At 41.9% G+C, this 19,330-nt stretch overlaps 2 protein-coding genes across 2 annotated transcripts; both read right to left on the bottom strand.

Annotated features, from left to right (window-relative positions):
• Positions 1-87: 87 nt before the first annotated feature.
• Positions 88-13,861, bottom strand: pde6d (phosphodiesterase 6D, cGMP-specific, rod, delta). Its single transcript, XM_070832516.1, has 5 exons — positions 13,483-13,861; positions 4,694-4,782; positions 3,445-3,570; positions 2,413-2,518; positions 88-1,750 (listed from the first exon to the last, which is right to left on the bottom strand). Exons 1-5 carry the CDS (start codon positions 13,530-13,532, stop codon positions 1,669-1,671), a joined length of 453 nt encoding a protein of 150 aa, XP_070688617.1. The 5' UTR covers positions 13,533-13,861; the 3' UTR covers positions 88-1,668.
• A 2,013-nt stretch (positions 13,862-15,874) lies between these two features.
• Positions 15,875-18,332, bottom strand: rpl36 (ribosomal protein L36). Its single transcript, XM_070832356.1, has 4 exons — positions 18,230-18,332; positions 17,198-17,292; positions 16,254-16,388; positions 15,875-15,999 (listed from the first exon to the last, which is right to left on the bottom strand). The coding sequence occupies exons 1-4, from the start codon at positions 18,309-18,311 to the stop codon at positions 15,910-15,912; spliced, it is 402 nt and encodes a 133-aa protein (XP_070688457.1). The 5' UTR covers positions 18,312-18,332; the 3' UTR covers positions 15,875-15,909.
• Positions 18,333-19,330: the final 998 nt, after the last annotated feature.

Below are 19,330 nucleotides of genomic sequence, written 5' to 3'. Positions count from 1 at the left end.
CAACGCAATACAGACCACACACACTCATCATGTTATTACAACATTGGATGATTTTAATCCACAACTCCTGTCATATTAAAACACAAGTCTATTGTACACAGCTCAGTTAGCAGCTAATAAAAAAAAAACAAATAATGATATGAACACAGTGAATTGGAAGGGAAGTCAAAGTTAAAATTCTAGCCAGGATGTAAGGAGCAGAGCAGTAAAGACCTTAAGTAGCTGTTAACATCTAGGTCTAGTTGGAACAGAATTGTAAACAGGTGAACTACTGACAGGAAGTGGTGCATGTCTTGGTCTACACCTGCCGATGATTTGTTTGAAAGTTGAATATTTAGTACGTCTTAAAGCCAAATACAAGCACAATAATGAATGTGACAAAAACCCATCCTGTTTGCTGATGAATGTCCCTCAAACAGCTTTTCAAACGTGTGTCATCGTGACAAGGGTGTGCAGGTTTTCATTTCATGCAATACAAACAGGGAGCAGTGCGGTGGAGCCAGTGGCTCTAGTGGTGGGCTGGAATCAAACAGGTGTTTGGTTTTCCATCGCACTGCACTGAAAACCACTGGTCTACACTGGCTGATGTAGTCAGAAAACAGGAAAGGTTTAGTTGGTCGAAGCTGTGTCCCACTTTAGAGGCTGCATGCAAAGGTGTATCCTGACTACAGCTGCATCAGCAGTTCAAGTACTTGGCCTCACAGAGACCACCATTATCAATGCATACAGGCAGTCCTCGTCAACTATTAGAAGTAGAAATGTCAGAGTTGAGTTGTCGGTCAACAATATGACTAAATATATCTGTATAACTGCCATTTCCCTGATAATAGACAGAACAAATTTCTGAGTATACAAGTAGACAAAAACTGTGCAAAGGCTTTGGGGAAATTGAGGACTTCAAACAGTCTACCTGTTGTGTCCTTCAAATGTATACAAAAGGAGCTGCATTTCATTGGGCCGTTTAAATGGAGGGGCCTTATTTACCCATGAAGATGAATTGTCAAGTAATTTGGACTTCACACAAGGAAGCCTCTGGAATGGGACACAGCAGGAAATATTATCTAGTTTTTTATGATGAAGACCTTTTCAATGGAGCTCAGGGGTGACACTGAGCTGCATCTTCCCTTGACACTGATGTGCAGCTTGAGTTTAAATGGACAACACATGGAGAGCAGTGTTTCCATGTTCAGACAGAAAGGAGATCAGATCAGACAGGTCACAAGTCTGGTGTTCTGTTCCTGAGAAAATGCAACCCTGGAGTGAGAGAGGGCAGAAATTTAAAAAAAAAACACAAAAAAAAAAACAACGTGTCATTTCAGAGTGGCTCCCTGGCTGAGATCAGTGGTAATGTATTTACAGTGGAACAGTCTGGAAGGGACAATGCAGGGAGAGATGATCTTGGAACAGAGGAAACAACAGAGTGCACTCTCCTCCTCTTCCCTCTCCTCCCAAGGTCTAGAAGAAGTTTTCAGGTCGACACAAAACAAGAGAACAACCAAACATAAAGCTCACTTCACTGACTGTGGGACCACAGTCGGGTTTCACCCAAATGTGCTGATCCCGAGACAGCAGTGAGCTGTTTACTGCTGCAAACTGTAGCTAACCTTGGTAATTTATAGACCTTGGCAGGACATCAGCATTTTGCAAGGTAGAGTCAGGGGTCAGAGGTCAGACGTAGAAAAGTCGTACCCTGGAGGTACTGACGTGAAGGTCATCATCGTAGAACTTGGTCTCTATGATCACATTACCGCTGGAATACAAAGACACATGTCAACTTTAACTGAGGTATCAAAACTCTAGAATATTCTATAATAATATGACATTATCATGAGTCCATGTACTGTTGCCACTGCGAGCATCAACACAAAGTTAAAGGAACATTTCATTTGATTACAACTTGGCACTTAATCTTATGGTTTTCACTCCTGACAGTCTTGGTAATGCTGTCCTCAGAGTAAAGTCAAACATCTTGAGACAACTGAGAATGTGGTTCAATCACTCTGGTGAAACTTGAGCTGTCAGATAAAACAGTTCATCCAAATGATCGAAACCTGGTTATTTTGAAGTCAGACTGGAGGTGAACACACTTTTACTCTATGAAATAAACTCTAACAGTCCCACAGTGCACAGCAGAACATGGATGCACACTACTACAGCCAGTACTGCAGGTCAAAGTTGAAGCAGAAAGTATGTATGTATGTCTGCACAATCCTCCCAACATTTCCTCAAAAAAAGTTATCTATAATATGTTAGACACCTGTAACAGACATGTGCATATACATTTGTTTTTGTATCACTGTATGTTGGTTAGATGTAGCTCAGCAACATAAGAATAAGACGTAGAGGTTAGAAATAAGATCTACAGCGTGGTTCAGCGGTGCAGAAACACTAAACTTTTGCATGGAGACTCACGTTAAAACATTGGCTGGCATCATCTGGGACTCTGGAGCTGCTTCTATCAGAGACTGCCATGTGTTGGTGGAGTTGGGGATAACAAAACCAAACTCAAAGAACCATTCTGGACAGAGAGACACAGACACACAGATAGCTCAGTGCTGCCATGACAGTAGATCATACCATTAGGAATCCTAGGTTAGCACAACGGTCCAAGTAGTGTTTCAGAGACCTTTTCCTCTCCAGCAACATAAACATGCTGTGTCGGGGCGGATTGTGTAACCTCTGTACAACGGGGCCCCAGGGGGGGCACTACAACACACAGCACCAGGTAAGTGACAATATCACCAACCAGCTACAACAGATCACAGCTACAGGAGCTGTCTGCTGGTGATTGAACATGCTGTTCTTGTTCTTCTCCCACCCTCCTGTCATAAGAGGCATGTGTGCTTTACTACTTGAATAGTGGCACAGGGTTGAAGATCTGAAGGTGTTAAAAGTACTTCTGGCACATTTAGCATAAGACATCTTTTGGCTACCGTAACAACAACCTGAAATAGTTCTACTATGACTATCTACCTTCTAGAGAAGCTCTTTGATAGACTCACATGGAACTATCTTTGGCGATACAATCATTTCCTGTGTTCCTCTTTGACATACTTTTCTTGTGGTTTCTGAATGTACCAACAAAATGCATCTGATCATTTTCCTTCTTTTTCCCTGTTTGGAGTGACGTGTGTTATTCACACCCTCTCAACTGCACTGAAGTCATCATCTGAGTTCTCTTGTGATGGGGAGGAGCACACGTTGACATGTTATATGCATGAAAAAAATGAAAAAAGACAACATTTGAAATATATTGGATCATTTTGGTACGTTACCATTAAAAATAAATGTTTTTGTATGAACTCAGCTGCCTTACATGATGTAGAGTTCACAGTCCACATTATAAACCCCTGCACCTTGAAAGCAATAGCATTCACAGAATAATATGTGATTTCTTTTTTTACTGAATGGCCGGCGAACTGCTACAGTGTTTTAGATGATTACCTTCTAGACACTGTCCTTTGAAGAACACCTTTTGCTCCAGTCTGAACTTCTCCAGTTTCTCTGAGGAGGAAAAGTTCAGTTCTCTGGACACTGCTTTACACTTCAGGATCTTCTTTGGGACACGAGCTAGAGAAACAGTCAAACAAAATTAGTTGTGCTGACAATGAGACCAAGTCAGCTTTAAAAGCAAACAATAGAGGATTCAAGACTTGCAACGTGTCCAGTTGCAAAATGAGACTCATAGAAACCAAAAGCAAAAAGCAGACCACTTTGTTTTTAGGGGATCTTTTCCTCTTAAAGCTTTCTAGGCTTCCCTTAAACTGAGAACGGGGCACTGGTGGACTGCCACCTGCTGACTGAGGCCTGCCACTGTGCTTGTCCCATGTTTTTCTAAGCATTTAATGACCAAATACTAACAACCTGTAAAACTGTCTGTATTATTAGAAGAAGCCACCAGGTATTCAACATTACATCCTAACATGTCACATCGTTGCTTTTCAAACATTACAGAATGCTCTCATACTCAAAGGCCTGCTACTGAACTTCTTAAACTAACTGGAGATTGTTCCATGGCAACATGTACATCATGATTTTTTTTGTTCAATCACAGTCATGAACAATGCTGACATCCAGCAACCCCAGTGAAGTCTGCACAGAGCCAGCAAAGCTGAGACAGCAGAGTCTGTTCACATCATTTCTCAGGGCATTTCCCATAATTCATTTAGTTAACAAATGAATTAAAATCATTTACACACTTTCACTAATGACACTGAAAATTGGTACTCTCCATGAAATGTAAATATAGAAATAAAACATATAAACTTTTTGCCACAATAACTGCTTGATGCTGTGATATGACGGTATAATAAGGTCCACGGGGAAATGTGAAAAGAAAAACCAAACATATCCAGTTTAAGCCAACCATCTAAACCAGTCATTAGGAAGGAAAAAATGTGTGCATGCACTCAAAATGTTGATTGCACTGTGAAACCGTGTGCATCCTCCTGAATATGTTCTCTATGAGTATGGCATAATGTGACATGAACGTTTTACACTGTTTTATGCTTTATATTGTTTGGATATTGATCTTACACATCCAGTTGTTGGTCTCATATGAAACCTGCCTGTTGGCTTGAATAGTATCTACCTGTACTACAAATAAATACAATTACTATGCTTAACAAAGAAGAAAACTTGAACTTGAAACTGCTAAGACATGTCTCACTTGAAGTTTGGTGTGTGACTGTACCTTCATGTTCTACTCCTGGTACGGAGAGGTCTTCAGTTCCTTGCCACAGTACTTTGCCTGTCTCTGCATCTCGAAGATTCATCCAGTTTCTGCCAGGAAAGGGTTAAGTGACAACAACCAACCTAAACAATATACAAATTGAACTGAACTGAGAGATCCATGAAATAACACCACTAGAGGGATCTGCCCTTAATGCAGTCGTAACAGTCTTTGAGCATTTACCATCACTCTCCAGCTGGTCCAGAACGCTGCTGCTGCTCGTGTTCTGATGAGAACTAAGAGAAGAGATCATATTTCTCCTGTACTCTTTTCCCACTGGGTTTTTGGAGTTTTTCCTTCCCGAAGAAGGAGGGTCATAAAGGGCAGGTGATGCCTCGGACTGATCCACCGGACTGATCCATTGGCCTCATCGACTGCTGGACTCTTTATTAGATTGTTTGTTCGCTTACACTTTATTTCAGTGAACTTTGTAAAGCACTGTGAGACACTCTGTTGTGATATTGGGCTATACAAATAAATTGAATTGAATTGAAAAATGACTGGCTTCTCTTCACTGGCTTCCAGTAAAATCTAGAATAGAGTTTAAAATCCTTCTCCTCACCTACAAGGTTCTTAATGTTCAGGCTCCATCATATCTTAAAGAACTCATAGTACTGTACTACCCCACTAGAGCACTGTGCTCCCAGAATGCAGGCCTACTGGTGGTTCCTAAAGTCCTCTAAAGTAGTGATGGAGCCAGAGCTTTCAGCTATCAGGCTCCTCTCCTGTGGAATCTCCTTCCAGTCTGGGTTCAGGGGGCAGACACCCTCTCTACATTTAAGAGTAGACTAAAAACCTTCCTTTGTGATAAAGCTCATAGTTCAGGGCTGGATCAGGCTTTGGAGCAGCCCCTAGTTATGCTGCAACAGGCTGAGACTTAGATTTCCCATGATGCACTGGGCTCCTCTCTCCTCCTCTTCCCCTCCATCCTGATGCTTCATGTCTCTTTAATGTCTGTTACTAACTTGCTATCTTCCCTGGAGCCTTTCTGTGCTTTCCTCATCTCTCAGGGTCCTGTGGATCCTGTGCATCAGCACTGGAGGTAACATGGCCGGGGTTCTTGCCTAGCTACCCACACTATTTTCTGCAGAAGACTTTCTATGAATCTCTTAATGAAATTATTTGATGACTAGCCACAAGCTCTGTAAACAATCACATTTTGTGGGCTTGAGATTTTCTTGGACACGGTTATAGTTTGGGGGAAAAAACAAACAAACAAATACATAATAAAGAATATAATAAGTAATAATGATCACATCAAAACGCCGCTGCCACTGAATATTACATCCTATTCTGTCTGTACATTTCTGTGTGCCTACAGTTCTTTCCCGTACAGCACAACACATTATTATCAAAAGTTACTATGTAGCTATGCTAATACTAACACTAATAGTTTTTTGCATCGCTGATTTGACGTTCCAACAAATTTAATTGCACCACGTTTGCCAGTTTGTTTCAAAGAACACCCAAAGGTCCTTTATTAGCAACAGGGCTAAGCAGGCACTAGTATTTGACTTGGATAGCTGGAAGCACAACATTGGCCCAAACTTCCTGCAAACGGTATCGTGCTTTAGAAACCCATATTGGCCAAGTTTCAACCAAGGATAAAAGAAAAGGATACTGCAAGCTTATAGGTACCCTAAAGACATCAGTGTGCAAGTGGGACCGTGAAGGCTGGAGAAGCCTTTGTGCAGATGATGCTGGCTGCTAGCTGTCCCATCAGTCTGTCAAATGGTCAGCTGTTCCTGACCTCCACATTCACTATATACACAATACAACCGTCACTCACAGAGCCTGTGAGGACCCAGTCAGCGCTCCCACTGTACATTAAAGCTTTTCATTCTGTCTTCACAGTCATTCAGTCTTCAGCAACACACCTGGGGTCATTCTTCAGCCGGTGGGGCACTGGGGTGTGGAGCACCAGTTCATCAGCATGCATACATTATATACTTATAATATACTACTGATGTGTCCACACACACACAGCTGCTGCAGGAGTGGGAAAGGGCAATATAAAGGATTTTACCCTGTGTGGATGCCAAATCCATTCATTTTCATTTTTCAGTCCAACACACTGATATGGTTGTCATTATGGCTTCCCCTGATTAAATATGCTATGCTCCCGTTTAGACGTTTGGGCCCATTATGAGACTCCAACATTGGCTTTGGGCCAGTGGCTAGGTATAGCACACACTGATTAAACCTAGACTTGAGATAGCCAAATGTTATTTTTTGAAAATTTGGCTGATGGACGCCAGTAAAGAACCATCATCCCACAGCCCTCTGTTCTAGAAGATTCTCTGCTCAGCATCCTGTCACACTCAGATACTACTTAGTGTCACACACACACACTCGACTCCACGCCATCTGTGAAGCCCTTCATCCCACTTCACAACCAACAACAGCTTCAAAACACACAGCTTCTAAAGCTCCAGGACTGTGACGGACCATGTCAGCATACTGTTACACGAGTGAAGAGAATCTAGCAGCATACAGGTTACTAATACACCCGCTAAACAGGAAGGATGCACTTTCTGTGGCACACCTGCTTTCATGTGCGTCCTGTTGCATTCAGGAACTCTTCCTGAGCTCATACTATGAGTCTGACAGCTGATATGCTGAAGAACAACTTGTGTAAGTGGCACTGTACGATGACCAGCATCTCCACCAGCACGCTCTGTAAATGATGTCATATTACAATACTTCATCTACAGTTTAGTCTAGTCTGGATTAGTTTGTCTAAGTGTGTCAACACTTCTGCATCAACATCAACAGAAAACATGTGGTCTTACCTTAATACATGTCTTTATGTTTTCATTTTTATCTCAAACAATAATCCCTTTAATTGCTTAATTGCTTCGGTTAATTACGTTTTTAAAAATGTAGGAGCGACGGGTATAAAAGTACTAACAAAGACCAACGACTACTGAGCTAGTGAAACAGCCAGGGACAACGGATCATATATGAACTACAGGATAAACATCACATCATATTAGGTTTATAATTATTATCTAATAAATAACATTAAAGAGCACATATTTTATATTTTCCTCAAAACTAGGAGTGACTACATCCAGGAGAACTAGAATTTCTTGCAGTTCTATTTTTCGATTCAAATCACTGTCAAAATTATCTTCACATTTGTGTCATCAAATTTCAAATTCTACTCATAGTAGAGATTTACAAAGCAGCAAGCCCTGATAACCTGTAAATTAATATTAATTAATGAGGTTCTAAAAAAACAGAAATAAAATGAAATGACTTTTCTTTATTGTTCAACTAACTAACTTAATTATGCATAATCATTATTTATACATTGTTAGCTTGTGTTTTATATCCACATTATTTATGTTTTTAATTCAAACTCATTAATAAACACACACGTGCATCACCTAACCCTTCCAAGTAAGATTCCACTGACAGTGGAGCTCCACCATCCCCCACCTCTTCCTCTGGCTTTCTAGTAAAGTGTGCTGAGTTGAATGGTTTCTGTAATCCTCTCAAGTCAAACTAAATCCAATCTCCAATCAAACTCATCATCCTCCACATCTTCCAGAATAATCCTGAACAATGTCTTTCTCATTGATGCTCTTTCAACAGGTCGTGCTACAAACGAACATTCATCATTTCAGCAGGGCGTCTATATTAACAGCCAGCGATAGAAACTGGCAACTTGTTCAGTTTTAGGAAGGAAAATCCATCACCCACATGCAGTATATAGTTCACATGTGATCAAGTGTGTCCTTCTCCTTCACTCTCTCTCAAATCACTTCCTTCCAAACATGAGAAAATCTTTCATTTGAGCTCCAACAACATCATACAAGGTTGTACAATAGCCTCCTCAGGGCCGGCTGCAGGTTGTGTAAATGTAAACCACCAGGGTGCCTGCACAAATCTGTCAGAACACGCACACACACATGCACACACACACGTTAATGAGCCCCCAGTGAAAAGCTGCTGTCACTGTTTAGTCTCCATTCATTTTTAAAGACACATTAATGACTCAGAGTTCAGGAAGCTTTCTACACCCGACCATTATACAATACAATACCAGCCCAATGAATTATTAAATGAAATTCGTGTATGGATAAGCACCTCTGCACCGCAGAATGTTCCCAGTGAAGTTCAAACCAGATCAGAGGGCTGATTCAACAGGTTTTACACAGTTACCTGTAGAACTTCATTATTTCAGTCCATGTTGTAGGTTTTGGGGCTTCAAGTTGAACACATGCTTCTCTAGATAACTTAGTCACCCTGCTTCATCGAACAGGTCCCACGTGGAGTTAAAGGAGTGCTCCTGGCAGGCTGAATCCAAGCTGTGCCAGTCCAGAACACTCCGTGATTCACCTGCTACCAACAACTGAATCGACAGATAAAGTCAGATAAACATCCTGTACTTGGACTATTGAATTCTGATTCTTTCTCTCCATTGTCATTTTGAGAGACTAAAATGTCATTTTACGTCACAAGCTATCTGGAAATAAAGGAAAATGTTGACATCAGGTTTGCCTGTTTATAAGGCACATGATTAGCCTTTTGGTTGCTTTAACTAATTCAGGATAAAAATGATAGTCTCTGCACAGTTTCACTGTGTGTGTGAACGAAAATGAACAGAAGAAACTGTTCTATTATTTTTGGTTGTGGTAATTCTTAATTCCTAATAAATTCAGCCAGACTTTGGGTTTGAATATGTGAGACCATTAGTAACTACACTACTGCAGCAGGTACTGCTGCCAACAAAGTGAGACAGCTTCACACCAGAGGCTCTGGTGAACATTTCCACTTTAACAGGTCTAGTTTTATATTCTTATTTGTACTCTTCAGAAGGATTTTGACAACAAATAGCAGCAATGTTACAGTCTAGAAAAAAAGGAAATGATGTGCTGTGTAGCCTCTGTGTGCTATAATAAGGCTGTACAGTTTGGACAGAAGGTAGTAAATCCCTGTTCCACTAAACCGTGGCTTTAGGCATTACCACACTACAACAAGAGGCCTGACCTTACCAAGAAACATACAGACACTCACACCATCATCTTTCATACAGACTGAGATGCTAAAGAGAGACGAGGTTCGTTAGGTAGAATAAAAGTTTAGTTTTAGCTAAACTAAAGTTGTATGGTCACATTATCTGTGTGGTGAGCACTCAGCTGCAGTAAGTGTTGCATGCTGCAGTGCTCAGCTACTTATTCCAGAGGGTATTACTGGGGCTAATTCAGGCCGACATGGTCACATGAAGACACGGTCCGGGCAGTAACATGGAAAACATCAACTTGCTGTGTAGCCCACCAACAGACACGCACGCACACACACAGACAATCACACCCTTGATATAAGGCTACAGTTTGCTTTCATAAAAAAATTTGATTGCACAAGGATTAGATAACACAACATTCCCAGTTGAGTGGCACTTGGCAAAGTTGGTCTTTACAGTAGCAGCAGGCAAAATGTAGCAAACAGTGCAACTTCAGATGAAAGGAAACTGATTTTGGATGTTACTTGGTACATACTCCACACATACTGTGGATGAGTCTGACTTCATGCTCTTGGAACTATATTTTCTAGCAAGGTTTCCAGCTAATGTCACTATCTATCTAAAGCCTTCTGGATGACAACAAGGACTACAAACTGATGTCAAATAATATTATGCTTAGGTGTGATGAAGGTTTAAGGCTATCAATAGATCAGACTACAGTGTGTGTATCATCCTCCTGCTTTCCTGCTCAGCTCAGGTGGATCAGCTTAAAAGGCCGGATATACTCCCTCGCTTGCCCACGTGGTTCTGTGTATACTACATTAGGTGTCTGCATACACAGATGTGTTAATCCAAACCCCACACTTTGCTTCCATGCTAAAGACTGTATTTCTGACACATAGCCCACTTCGCCTCGAGTGCTGTGGGCAGTCACCGTTTCAAAGTCTAACGCTTTTAATCCACAGCAAAATAAATGACAGAGGTATGGTTTGTGTTGTCGTTAGTTGCACTATAGAACCAAAGTTAGCTGTTAGCTGAGGCAGCAATAGATGTATAAAGAGAACTGGGAACAGTGTTGGAGGGGGGGGCTCCCTTCATTCGCTTGAAAGTTGCTCAGTCCTAAATGTCATCGGATCGAATGGATCAAATTCTGAATGCGAAATGAGTCATTTAACGGGGATTGTGATTTACAAGCATCTCTTTCACAATGTAAGTCTATGGGGAAAAAAAGTGGGCCCAATAGCATCACGTGGTGGATGCCGTTGCTGTAATCACATGGTTTGGCTACTATGTAAAATTGGCTTCAAAGCCTGGGGGCTTGGGGGGCAGTGCTACTTCTTCCTCTCCTGTTGGAGTGACTGGACACTACAGTAACTCCCTATCGCCCCTGAGCTACAAAGTGGTATTAAGAGATCGTGCGTGCCAGGGCTAGCTAATTAACATGCTAACTTCAGTGGATATCGCTGAAATGCAGTACACGTTTTTGACATGATGTCAATACTGATATTTCTTCACATTCTGTTGTAAGTTGAAAGACTTTAGTCTAGACGTGATCTCTTACGAAAAGCATTTTCAGATTCAAATTCTTTATTTTAGGACAGCAATATGTATTACAACATATTTGGATAAATGCAGTTTTGTTTGTTTTTTTTAAAAAAAGGTACATCAGGGAGAGACTTGGGAGAAAAAAAAAAAAAATTTAAAAATCAATGACGTTTGCTAAAATCAAGCAACCTTGCACAGCTATTCATTCAAATCCTCAAAAAAATCCTCCAAATGGACTCTGGGATATCAAGGCCATAGACGCACTGATTGCAGGGTTTCTGCAGCGAATTGTGACATGGACAAGATAATGTACAGCTTTGTTGGAAAACTAACCCCAATAGGATGATGCAGGACCCTTCTGGAAAAAAATAAAATGTTTAAATTATTTAAAAACCATTTTATTCCGTTATCAGAACTGTGTCTATAACAGTCTGTTATACAGAAATAACAGACCATAGAATGCTGTGATGGACCAGTCAGAATCAAGTATTCAACAAACCCATGGAATAATAAGCAACACCTTTTTCTTTGAAATTTTATGTTGCATTTTTCCATTTTGGCTTTATATTCAATTAATTTACTTTTTTGCTTTACCAAATATCAATCAATCAATCTTTATTTATATAGCGCCAATTCACAACAATAAATACTGTTATTCTGTTGGTAGTTCCTGTTGTGATCTTTAAAATATGATAAAACTGTAAACCATATGTCCCACGACAACAATGGCACAACTAATGGCATGTGCTAGAGGTGATAGTACCATTGTTCTGTTTATGGTGCTTAGCTACAACACAACTGGTTTACTCTACACCAAACATCACTAAACTGCAACATGTGTACTGACAAGAGGTAAAGTGGCCACTGCCAAGAAGACCCAGCAGGGACCTGTTTCCCAAAAGTATTTTAAGGCTCAGATGACTTTGGACCATCAGCTTACAATGGGACTATAATAAACTAAGCCTCAAGATGCTTTGTGGAAACAGAAGCCAGATGACTTACTGAGAGGATGAACTTTTCAATGTCGAGAAGAACTGGGGCATTTTGCTGCAAACACTGCACAACCAAGCTTCCACTGGTGACCTGCTTTTCATTTAATGACAAGGTGACAAACGATTCCCCACAAGGTGAGCGGCTGATGGATGTCTGCAACAACTTCTGTCATCGTCTTCTAAACACAGAGGTTGTAAACACTCAAGCAGTGAAATCAATTCAAACAAATGCTTCAGCACCATTAGGCCTACTGTCTGTCTAGTCTAATCTGAGGAGGCCTTCCCAACTGTTTTCCCCACTATCTATTAATCTGTCATCTTCTAATGGATGGAAATGCGGCTGGCAGTAGCTGTGGCTACTTGTGGTGGAGTAGCTGCTCTGAAGCTGGCAGCTGGTGCTTGGAAAGCCCTTGAAGCAGCACTGTGACAGTACCTGACATTGTCACATCAGCTTATCGGACCATTAGTACACTTCACAGTTTAAAATATACTGCTTTTATGCACTTCCTATGTGATCAGTGACCTCACCATAAGCAATGTATTGGAAGCCAAAGCGAAACTTAAAGTAAAACCGTGCATGCTGGAGAACATGCATAATAGAAAATACTTCAAGTCTGCCCGTGGGCTGACATAGATCCTTCTGTTTCCTCGTTTACTTCTCTTGTTTCTGTCTGAGCCGCGGCAGAAGGACGGGACAGTCACCGCACGGCACTGTCACACACCGAGGGAAGCGGAAAGCATTAACACTGGTGTCGGAAGTAACAGAGGAACATTTATGAGCGAAGAGCTGACTACAAGAAGAGTCAAAGTTAGACTAACATGTCTGGATCTATCGTGGCTTCTCCATCACATGTCACCGCTGGTGTGCCTGTCCTGAGAGCTGCCACACTGGGCTCGTAGCCCGGCAGGTTAGCCACGGGGCAAGGCCACTCAGTCCGGCCGGCAGGCCGTCCTTCGGAGGGGGGGAGCAGCTAACCTAAGGGTCCGGGCGACAGGAGCGTTTGCTCTGGTCGCGTCACATGAACACAGCACACCGGCCAAGGAGCTACCGTTATCAAATGAGAGGAGAAAGTGAGCGGTTAGCTGCAGCTGCTAGCCTGGCAGTGCCACCAGACGTTACTACCACCATGCTAATGTTAGATGACGCTGTACAGTGAGAAACAGAGCAGACAGTTAGCCTACCGCCGTGTGTCTGACCTCCGCAGAACACCACCAAACCGGCTCAGCAGTGAAAAGGATACAGTTTGAAGCCCTTCAAAATCTCCTTGGCCCTGTCTTCGTCTGAAGACATTTCAGAAATCGCCTGTTTTCCTTCCTCACAGAAAACCCAGGATCTGCTGAAAATCGAGGCTGCTGTTGACGTTAGCTTCACGCTCAGCTAACTACACTGCCGGCTAACGGGAGCGTTTGCCTGAAAATAGCATAAACTATGTGTACTTAACTATTTTGTTGGACCGCAGGTTAAATCTGATCCGATAATGCAATCAGCTTAATATACCCAGTTAACTAACAAACAGCTAGCCTAGCCAGTCAAAGGCGCAGGGTAACTCTTAACAGCCAATCACAGGCCGAGAATGAGAAGCACGGGTGGGTCTAAAGTGGATAGAGACGCGTCACCAGGGGCAACGCCGCACACACTACGAAGCGTGACTGATATGGCCTCCTGTACTACACTCAGGAGCCTGGGTGACCTGCAGGGTGGAACATTTCTGAAAATAAAGAGAATTTGGTTGGAGGTTTTGGTAGAAAAGTGAAAATCTGACATCAAAGTCTCTAGCCTTTTCTTTTGAATATAGTTGAGCTTGTGGCTTGAGTTGGGTTACTAACAGTCAGGTGTGGTGGTGGTGCTGGCACACAGTACTGATGGGTTTAAAGGGAAAAGACCAACAGACCTTCTTCACAGCAGACGTTTGGAAAGTGTAGGACAAGCACAGGTGGAACTGATGATCGATATGTGTCTGCATTCCATTTAGGTTAGCCTGATCCAGGGCTCTGGTGTGATGTTTGCTCACTGACTAATGGAATCAGAATCAGAATCAGAATCAGAATTCCTTTAATAATCCCGCGGGGGAAACTGCTTGGAGCCCTTTCTGGTGTTGTTGCTGCTATGACAAGTCAGACTGTGAGCTGTGAACAGGGTCTACTGCTGCAGGGGAACCTGACCGTGGACATCAAGCCAGCAGTCGTCTCTATCCAGGACAAAAAAAACACACCAGTGAAGTTACTAGCAGCAACAACTGAAGTCATGAGGATTGTATTTAGCCTAATGAGTCTTTCTTTTTGTAAAGAAAAAAAAGTTTAGAGTTTGAGAATAAATCCCTGGTTTGTTTGATGTCCCACTTCCCTGTCTTTTCTTCTTCTGGGTTTAATTGTTACTCCCCTCACCCCCCGGACCTTCCCGTGAACGGAACAGTGGATCAGACACCTGTCGGTGGTTACCAGATGTCTGAGATAATAAACGTAAGTATTTAGCCATAAGTAGGTTACAGTAAATTATAAAAACTGATCCAAGACAAGACTGATCCATCTTCCATGAATTATTGATTTTATCTCAAGATTACAAAACCTGCCATGACCTACATTGGAACATGATACAAAACAAAAATGCTACTTCAGTCACTACTTTTTCTAAACACATTGCTGACTTCACACATACCCACTGGTCGATCTCTTTGTACACCCTTAAGTTTGTTCCTCTGAGCTTATGTTCTTTGTTCTGTTTCGTGGTTTACTATGTGGAAAACAAAGGTACTAACTATAACTTCAGACTTTCAAAATTGCTTGACTGATAGAACAGGAGGGGAGATTATTACCAGTACCTCCACATTGCTACCATCGTGCCTCTGAGTCCACCTGAAGACCGTCAAGCAAACCTATTTCTCTGCTGCTGTGGGTTCGACTGTGACCCACAGCCACAGCACTGAGTCATGTCTTAATATTTGCTTTTCATTCCCAAAGAAACTTAACTTTGTGCTCTGAGCAGAATAGTTGTCAGGAGAGTCTAGTAACACGCTTCACAATCACCTCACAAGTGTTTAATACTAGTTTAAGTTGAGCTTTGAAATCATCCCTGGTTGCTTCTTCATAATACACAGTTCTTGTCTTGAAACATTCGGCTATTGTGTTGGAAGCTATTCCCTCTGCTATATTAATGCTACCCTACTCGGACATATTTGAAAAGTGTGCTTTTCAGAACTTTACAAAATGCCATCTTTGTTTCCCACATCTGTCCCTGATGATTCCAGATACCAGAGCAGCAATTCTAAATCAACACAACTACCACTCATGGTAAATATACAGTCAAATTTTAAAAGTTGTAACTCCTTTTATCCTTATGAAACTATGTGGACTGTTTTCTCATCATAAATCTGATACATTTACCATCTCAACAATATTGTTCTGTACGTTGTATTCTGTATTTTCCCACAACTCTACCGCTGGCAGCAGCTTCATGCTGCAACAGCTTGTGTAAATCAATTCACTTTAATTCTGGATTTTAAAAAAAAGTACTCAACACAGAGCCGTGGAGTTGGAATGCGTTACTAGTTATGTGCTGGACATGGGCTCTCAGAACCAGACCTGCCAACAGTTTAGCAACAGCTAAATAGACGATAAACAGACCATCAGTCCAGATTTGATGGTTTATCAAACTTTTATTAAGTGACAGGTTAGTCCTTCTTGGCGGCAGCCTTTCTCATGGCAGCCAGTACGTTGCTCAGCTCCTCTCTCTTTCTCTTGGCCCGAATGTGAGTGCCAATCTGGGGAAGGAACACAGCGACATTAGACTGACTCATTTCAGCACTGTAAACGGAGCTCTCTCTCAGGAAAGTAGCCAAAAGTACCGGCTCTGGATCTATAACACTGTGCAGGTAGCTCAGGGTAAAGCTCCATCACTGTGACTGTGTGCATGTGAACTGTTTTCCTCCCCCATAGCTCTAGATGACAGAAATGAGTGGGAACACACTACCATGGCTGCACCTTTCACAGCACAGGCAGAGAAAGATGAACTCACCCTCTTCTTGATAAACTTGAGGGCTCTCTTGTCCTTTGACACCTTCAGCAGCTCCATGGCTCGTCTCTCATACGGAGCAAAGCCACATACTTCGCGGATCATGTCCCGAACAAACTTGCTGTGTTTGGTCAGACGCTGCAGAGGAAAGACGAGATGCATGAAGACAAAGTTTCTACAAAACCACCGTCATCTGAAACCTTTCATCGGTTCAGATTCTTATTAGTGGGCAATGGAGGTAGACCCCTTTGTAAATGTAATCTTCTGTCTTCTAACAGTGTGACTTACATACCTTAACATTTACTTTGGTCTGAACTGGCTTTACCAAAGGGATTTTATCATTCAAAACTTAAAGATTTGCCCTGAGAGATACTTTTGCCACAATGCTCTAGCTTGTTCCAGTCCATCACTGAAAATGATCCGACAATCCATCACTAACGCATCTTTCAAAACCGCTAACAGGTATACATGTCCGCTGTGTAAAAAGCAGCTGGCCACTGGAGCTTTAGCCACCATCACTCTTCAGTAACGTCCTCCTGCCACAAACTACATCTGACAGATGTTTGATCGTTTCAATATTTGGGCTACAAAATGTCAATAGCTCGTGCTCATCAGTTTCCCAAAGGCGAGGTTCATGTTTGTATTGCTTGTATTGTCCAACCAACTGCCCCAAACCACAAGACACTGTTATATCATAGAAATACAAATATTCACATTTATGAAACTGACCAGTTATTACTTTGTCGTCATCAACATTCTTCTGCAATCTACTTGATTGTTTCAGCTCTAATCGACAATGTTTTACTGATCTACGTGTCATGCAAGGCAACTGTGTGGCTCCTTATGATGGAGCACTGAGGTAGAAGATATCTAAGGACACACACACACACACACACACACACACACACACACACACACACACACTAAACTCAGCAGCAGATACTCACCCCGCGCCGGCGGCTGTGTTTGGGAGCAGTTACGTTTTTGGTGACTGGGTGGCCTTTGTTCAGGCCAACGGCCATGGGGTAGCGAATCGCCATGTCTGTAGAGGAACACACACAAACATAAGATCAAGTACGTGACAACTGCCACTTGACCATCCAGCAGGAGGGGACATCACTTCTTCCTTAAAGCAATCACACACACCGACTGCTGGGTGCTGCCGTCGCCCCTGGCAACAGGAGCACACTGTTGAAAACACTGCACACAAACTCAAAGTTATTTTTTATATACATCTCCTGTCTGCTGCAAATGTCCTCCTCGTGGGACCTATAAAGGACCACCTTAACACTGAAAAAGCCACTCAAGCTTACAGTATTCCTTTATAGTATTTCATCGAGGCACAATTATTTGGGACCCTCTTAGAAACGTGCCTTTAACGCAGCACGTTGAACATTTCAGCTTCCTGTCCTGGTGCACTGACGACCAATGATTACGTCACACACAAAAACTCCAAACGAGTTTTGCAGTAAAATGAGCTCCTCTGCTCCATCAACACACCGTGGGGACGTCAAGCTGCTCAGACGTGTGCGTGTACGAGCTAAAGACACAGTACAGTACATATATACATGTATGTACACACACACACACACAGCACATACACATGGTTTAACCGACAGGGTCGCACGTCCGAACAGGTTTCGTTCAGAGGTGTCTGAAGAACAAGGTCCAGTTTCTCTACAACATGCGGGCTGAGGTTGAAAGTTAAGAGTCCCACTGATGCCAGGAGAGAATTATTACTAATCAGTTACTATTAGTTGAATGCAGCATGTTGAATGAACATAATCTGAGGTGCTATTCAGTCACTGGCGCGGATACACATTTTCATTAGTGTCATTTGTTGTGGTGACACAATAACGGACACACACATTCAGTAATGTCCGCAAGTCGCCGTACATCTAATTGCTCTTGGAGAATTAGACGGATGGCGGAGATTATAAGTGGATTTTAGGTCATTGTTGTCGACATTAAAATCCTACCTGCGCTCTGTGATGGCGGTGAAGCCGGAAGGACTGTTGGAGGAGCGAGGCGGGGTGATGAGAGGTTTGACCCGGAAGACATGAGAGCGCGGTGCGCAGAGCAGTGCCCCTGCCGGGCCGGAGGAGGTACTGTTCACACTGCGGGGACTGCTGTGCTCTCCCACTCATGATCATAAGCCTGCTAGAGAAATGAAACCTTATCAAAATCTCTTCAAAGTTTTAATTGTATGAACAATTTTCAGCAGTTAGTCATGTGATTTAGATTTAGTATGTGCATCAGATGTGAATGCATCGATGTTCAAAGGCACTTCAGTAGGTACAACAGTAAGTGAACAAAATCCCAACAAGACAAATTCCCTTCATAATGTCAGATTAAATATCATATGTTCTGGCTCCAATGGTCTTTTTAAGGTCTAAGTTTATGTCTTTTTATATCAGGTTTAGGTTTTTTTTTGTTAAAGACTCTCATTTTCAGTTTTTAAATTCAGCCTATTTATTATTTTGTTTTGTTTTATCATGTGTAAGTAGGGTATCTGTTCAATATGAACATTCCATTGTGATAATTACACCAAGAGATCATAGTGATCTTACAATAACCTGCATTTTGTTTTCTTTGTGTTCTTTTTGATATTGGTGCAAGTTGAGCGTGTGTATATGTAATGTGAGTATTTCTAGTGTTAAACTGTAGAATTGTTACTCTACGTCTCTATGATGTGTTGTCCTAACACAAAATTACAATTAACATTTTGGGGAAAAGACTATTCTCTTCTAAAATGAGAATTACAGCAACACTCTATCATGATAAATCCGAAGCCTGAAATGAGTTCATGTATTGGGTCCACTCTAAAATGCCCAGGTCATGATCCAGCTAACTGTAGACAAACCTGCACAGTTTGGGCTTGAGGACCTGTGGCTATGACAGCAGCTCCAGATGAATTTTAAACAAGCTTTGAAGGACCAACAGATTAGGCAAGGCAAGGCAAGACAACTTGATTTATAGAGCACATTTCATTACAGAGAAACTCAATATGCTTTACATTAAAAAAGAGACATTAAAGGGACATAAAATGATAGAAAGATACAGTTTTTAGAGATCACAGC

This window comes from Pempheris klunzingeri, chromosome 6 (assembly GCF_042242105.1).
Source record: "Pempheris klunzingeri isolate RE-2024b chromosome 6, fPemKlu1.hap1, whole genome shotgun sequence".
In the NCBI taxonomy this organism is placed as follows: domain Eukaryota; kingdom Metazoa; phylum Chordata; class Actinopteri; order Acropomatiformes; family Pempheridae; genus Pempheris; species Pempheris klunzingeri.
This window is presented reverse-complemented; position numbering and strand designations above follow the sequence as displayed.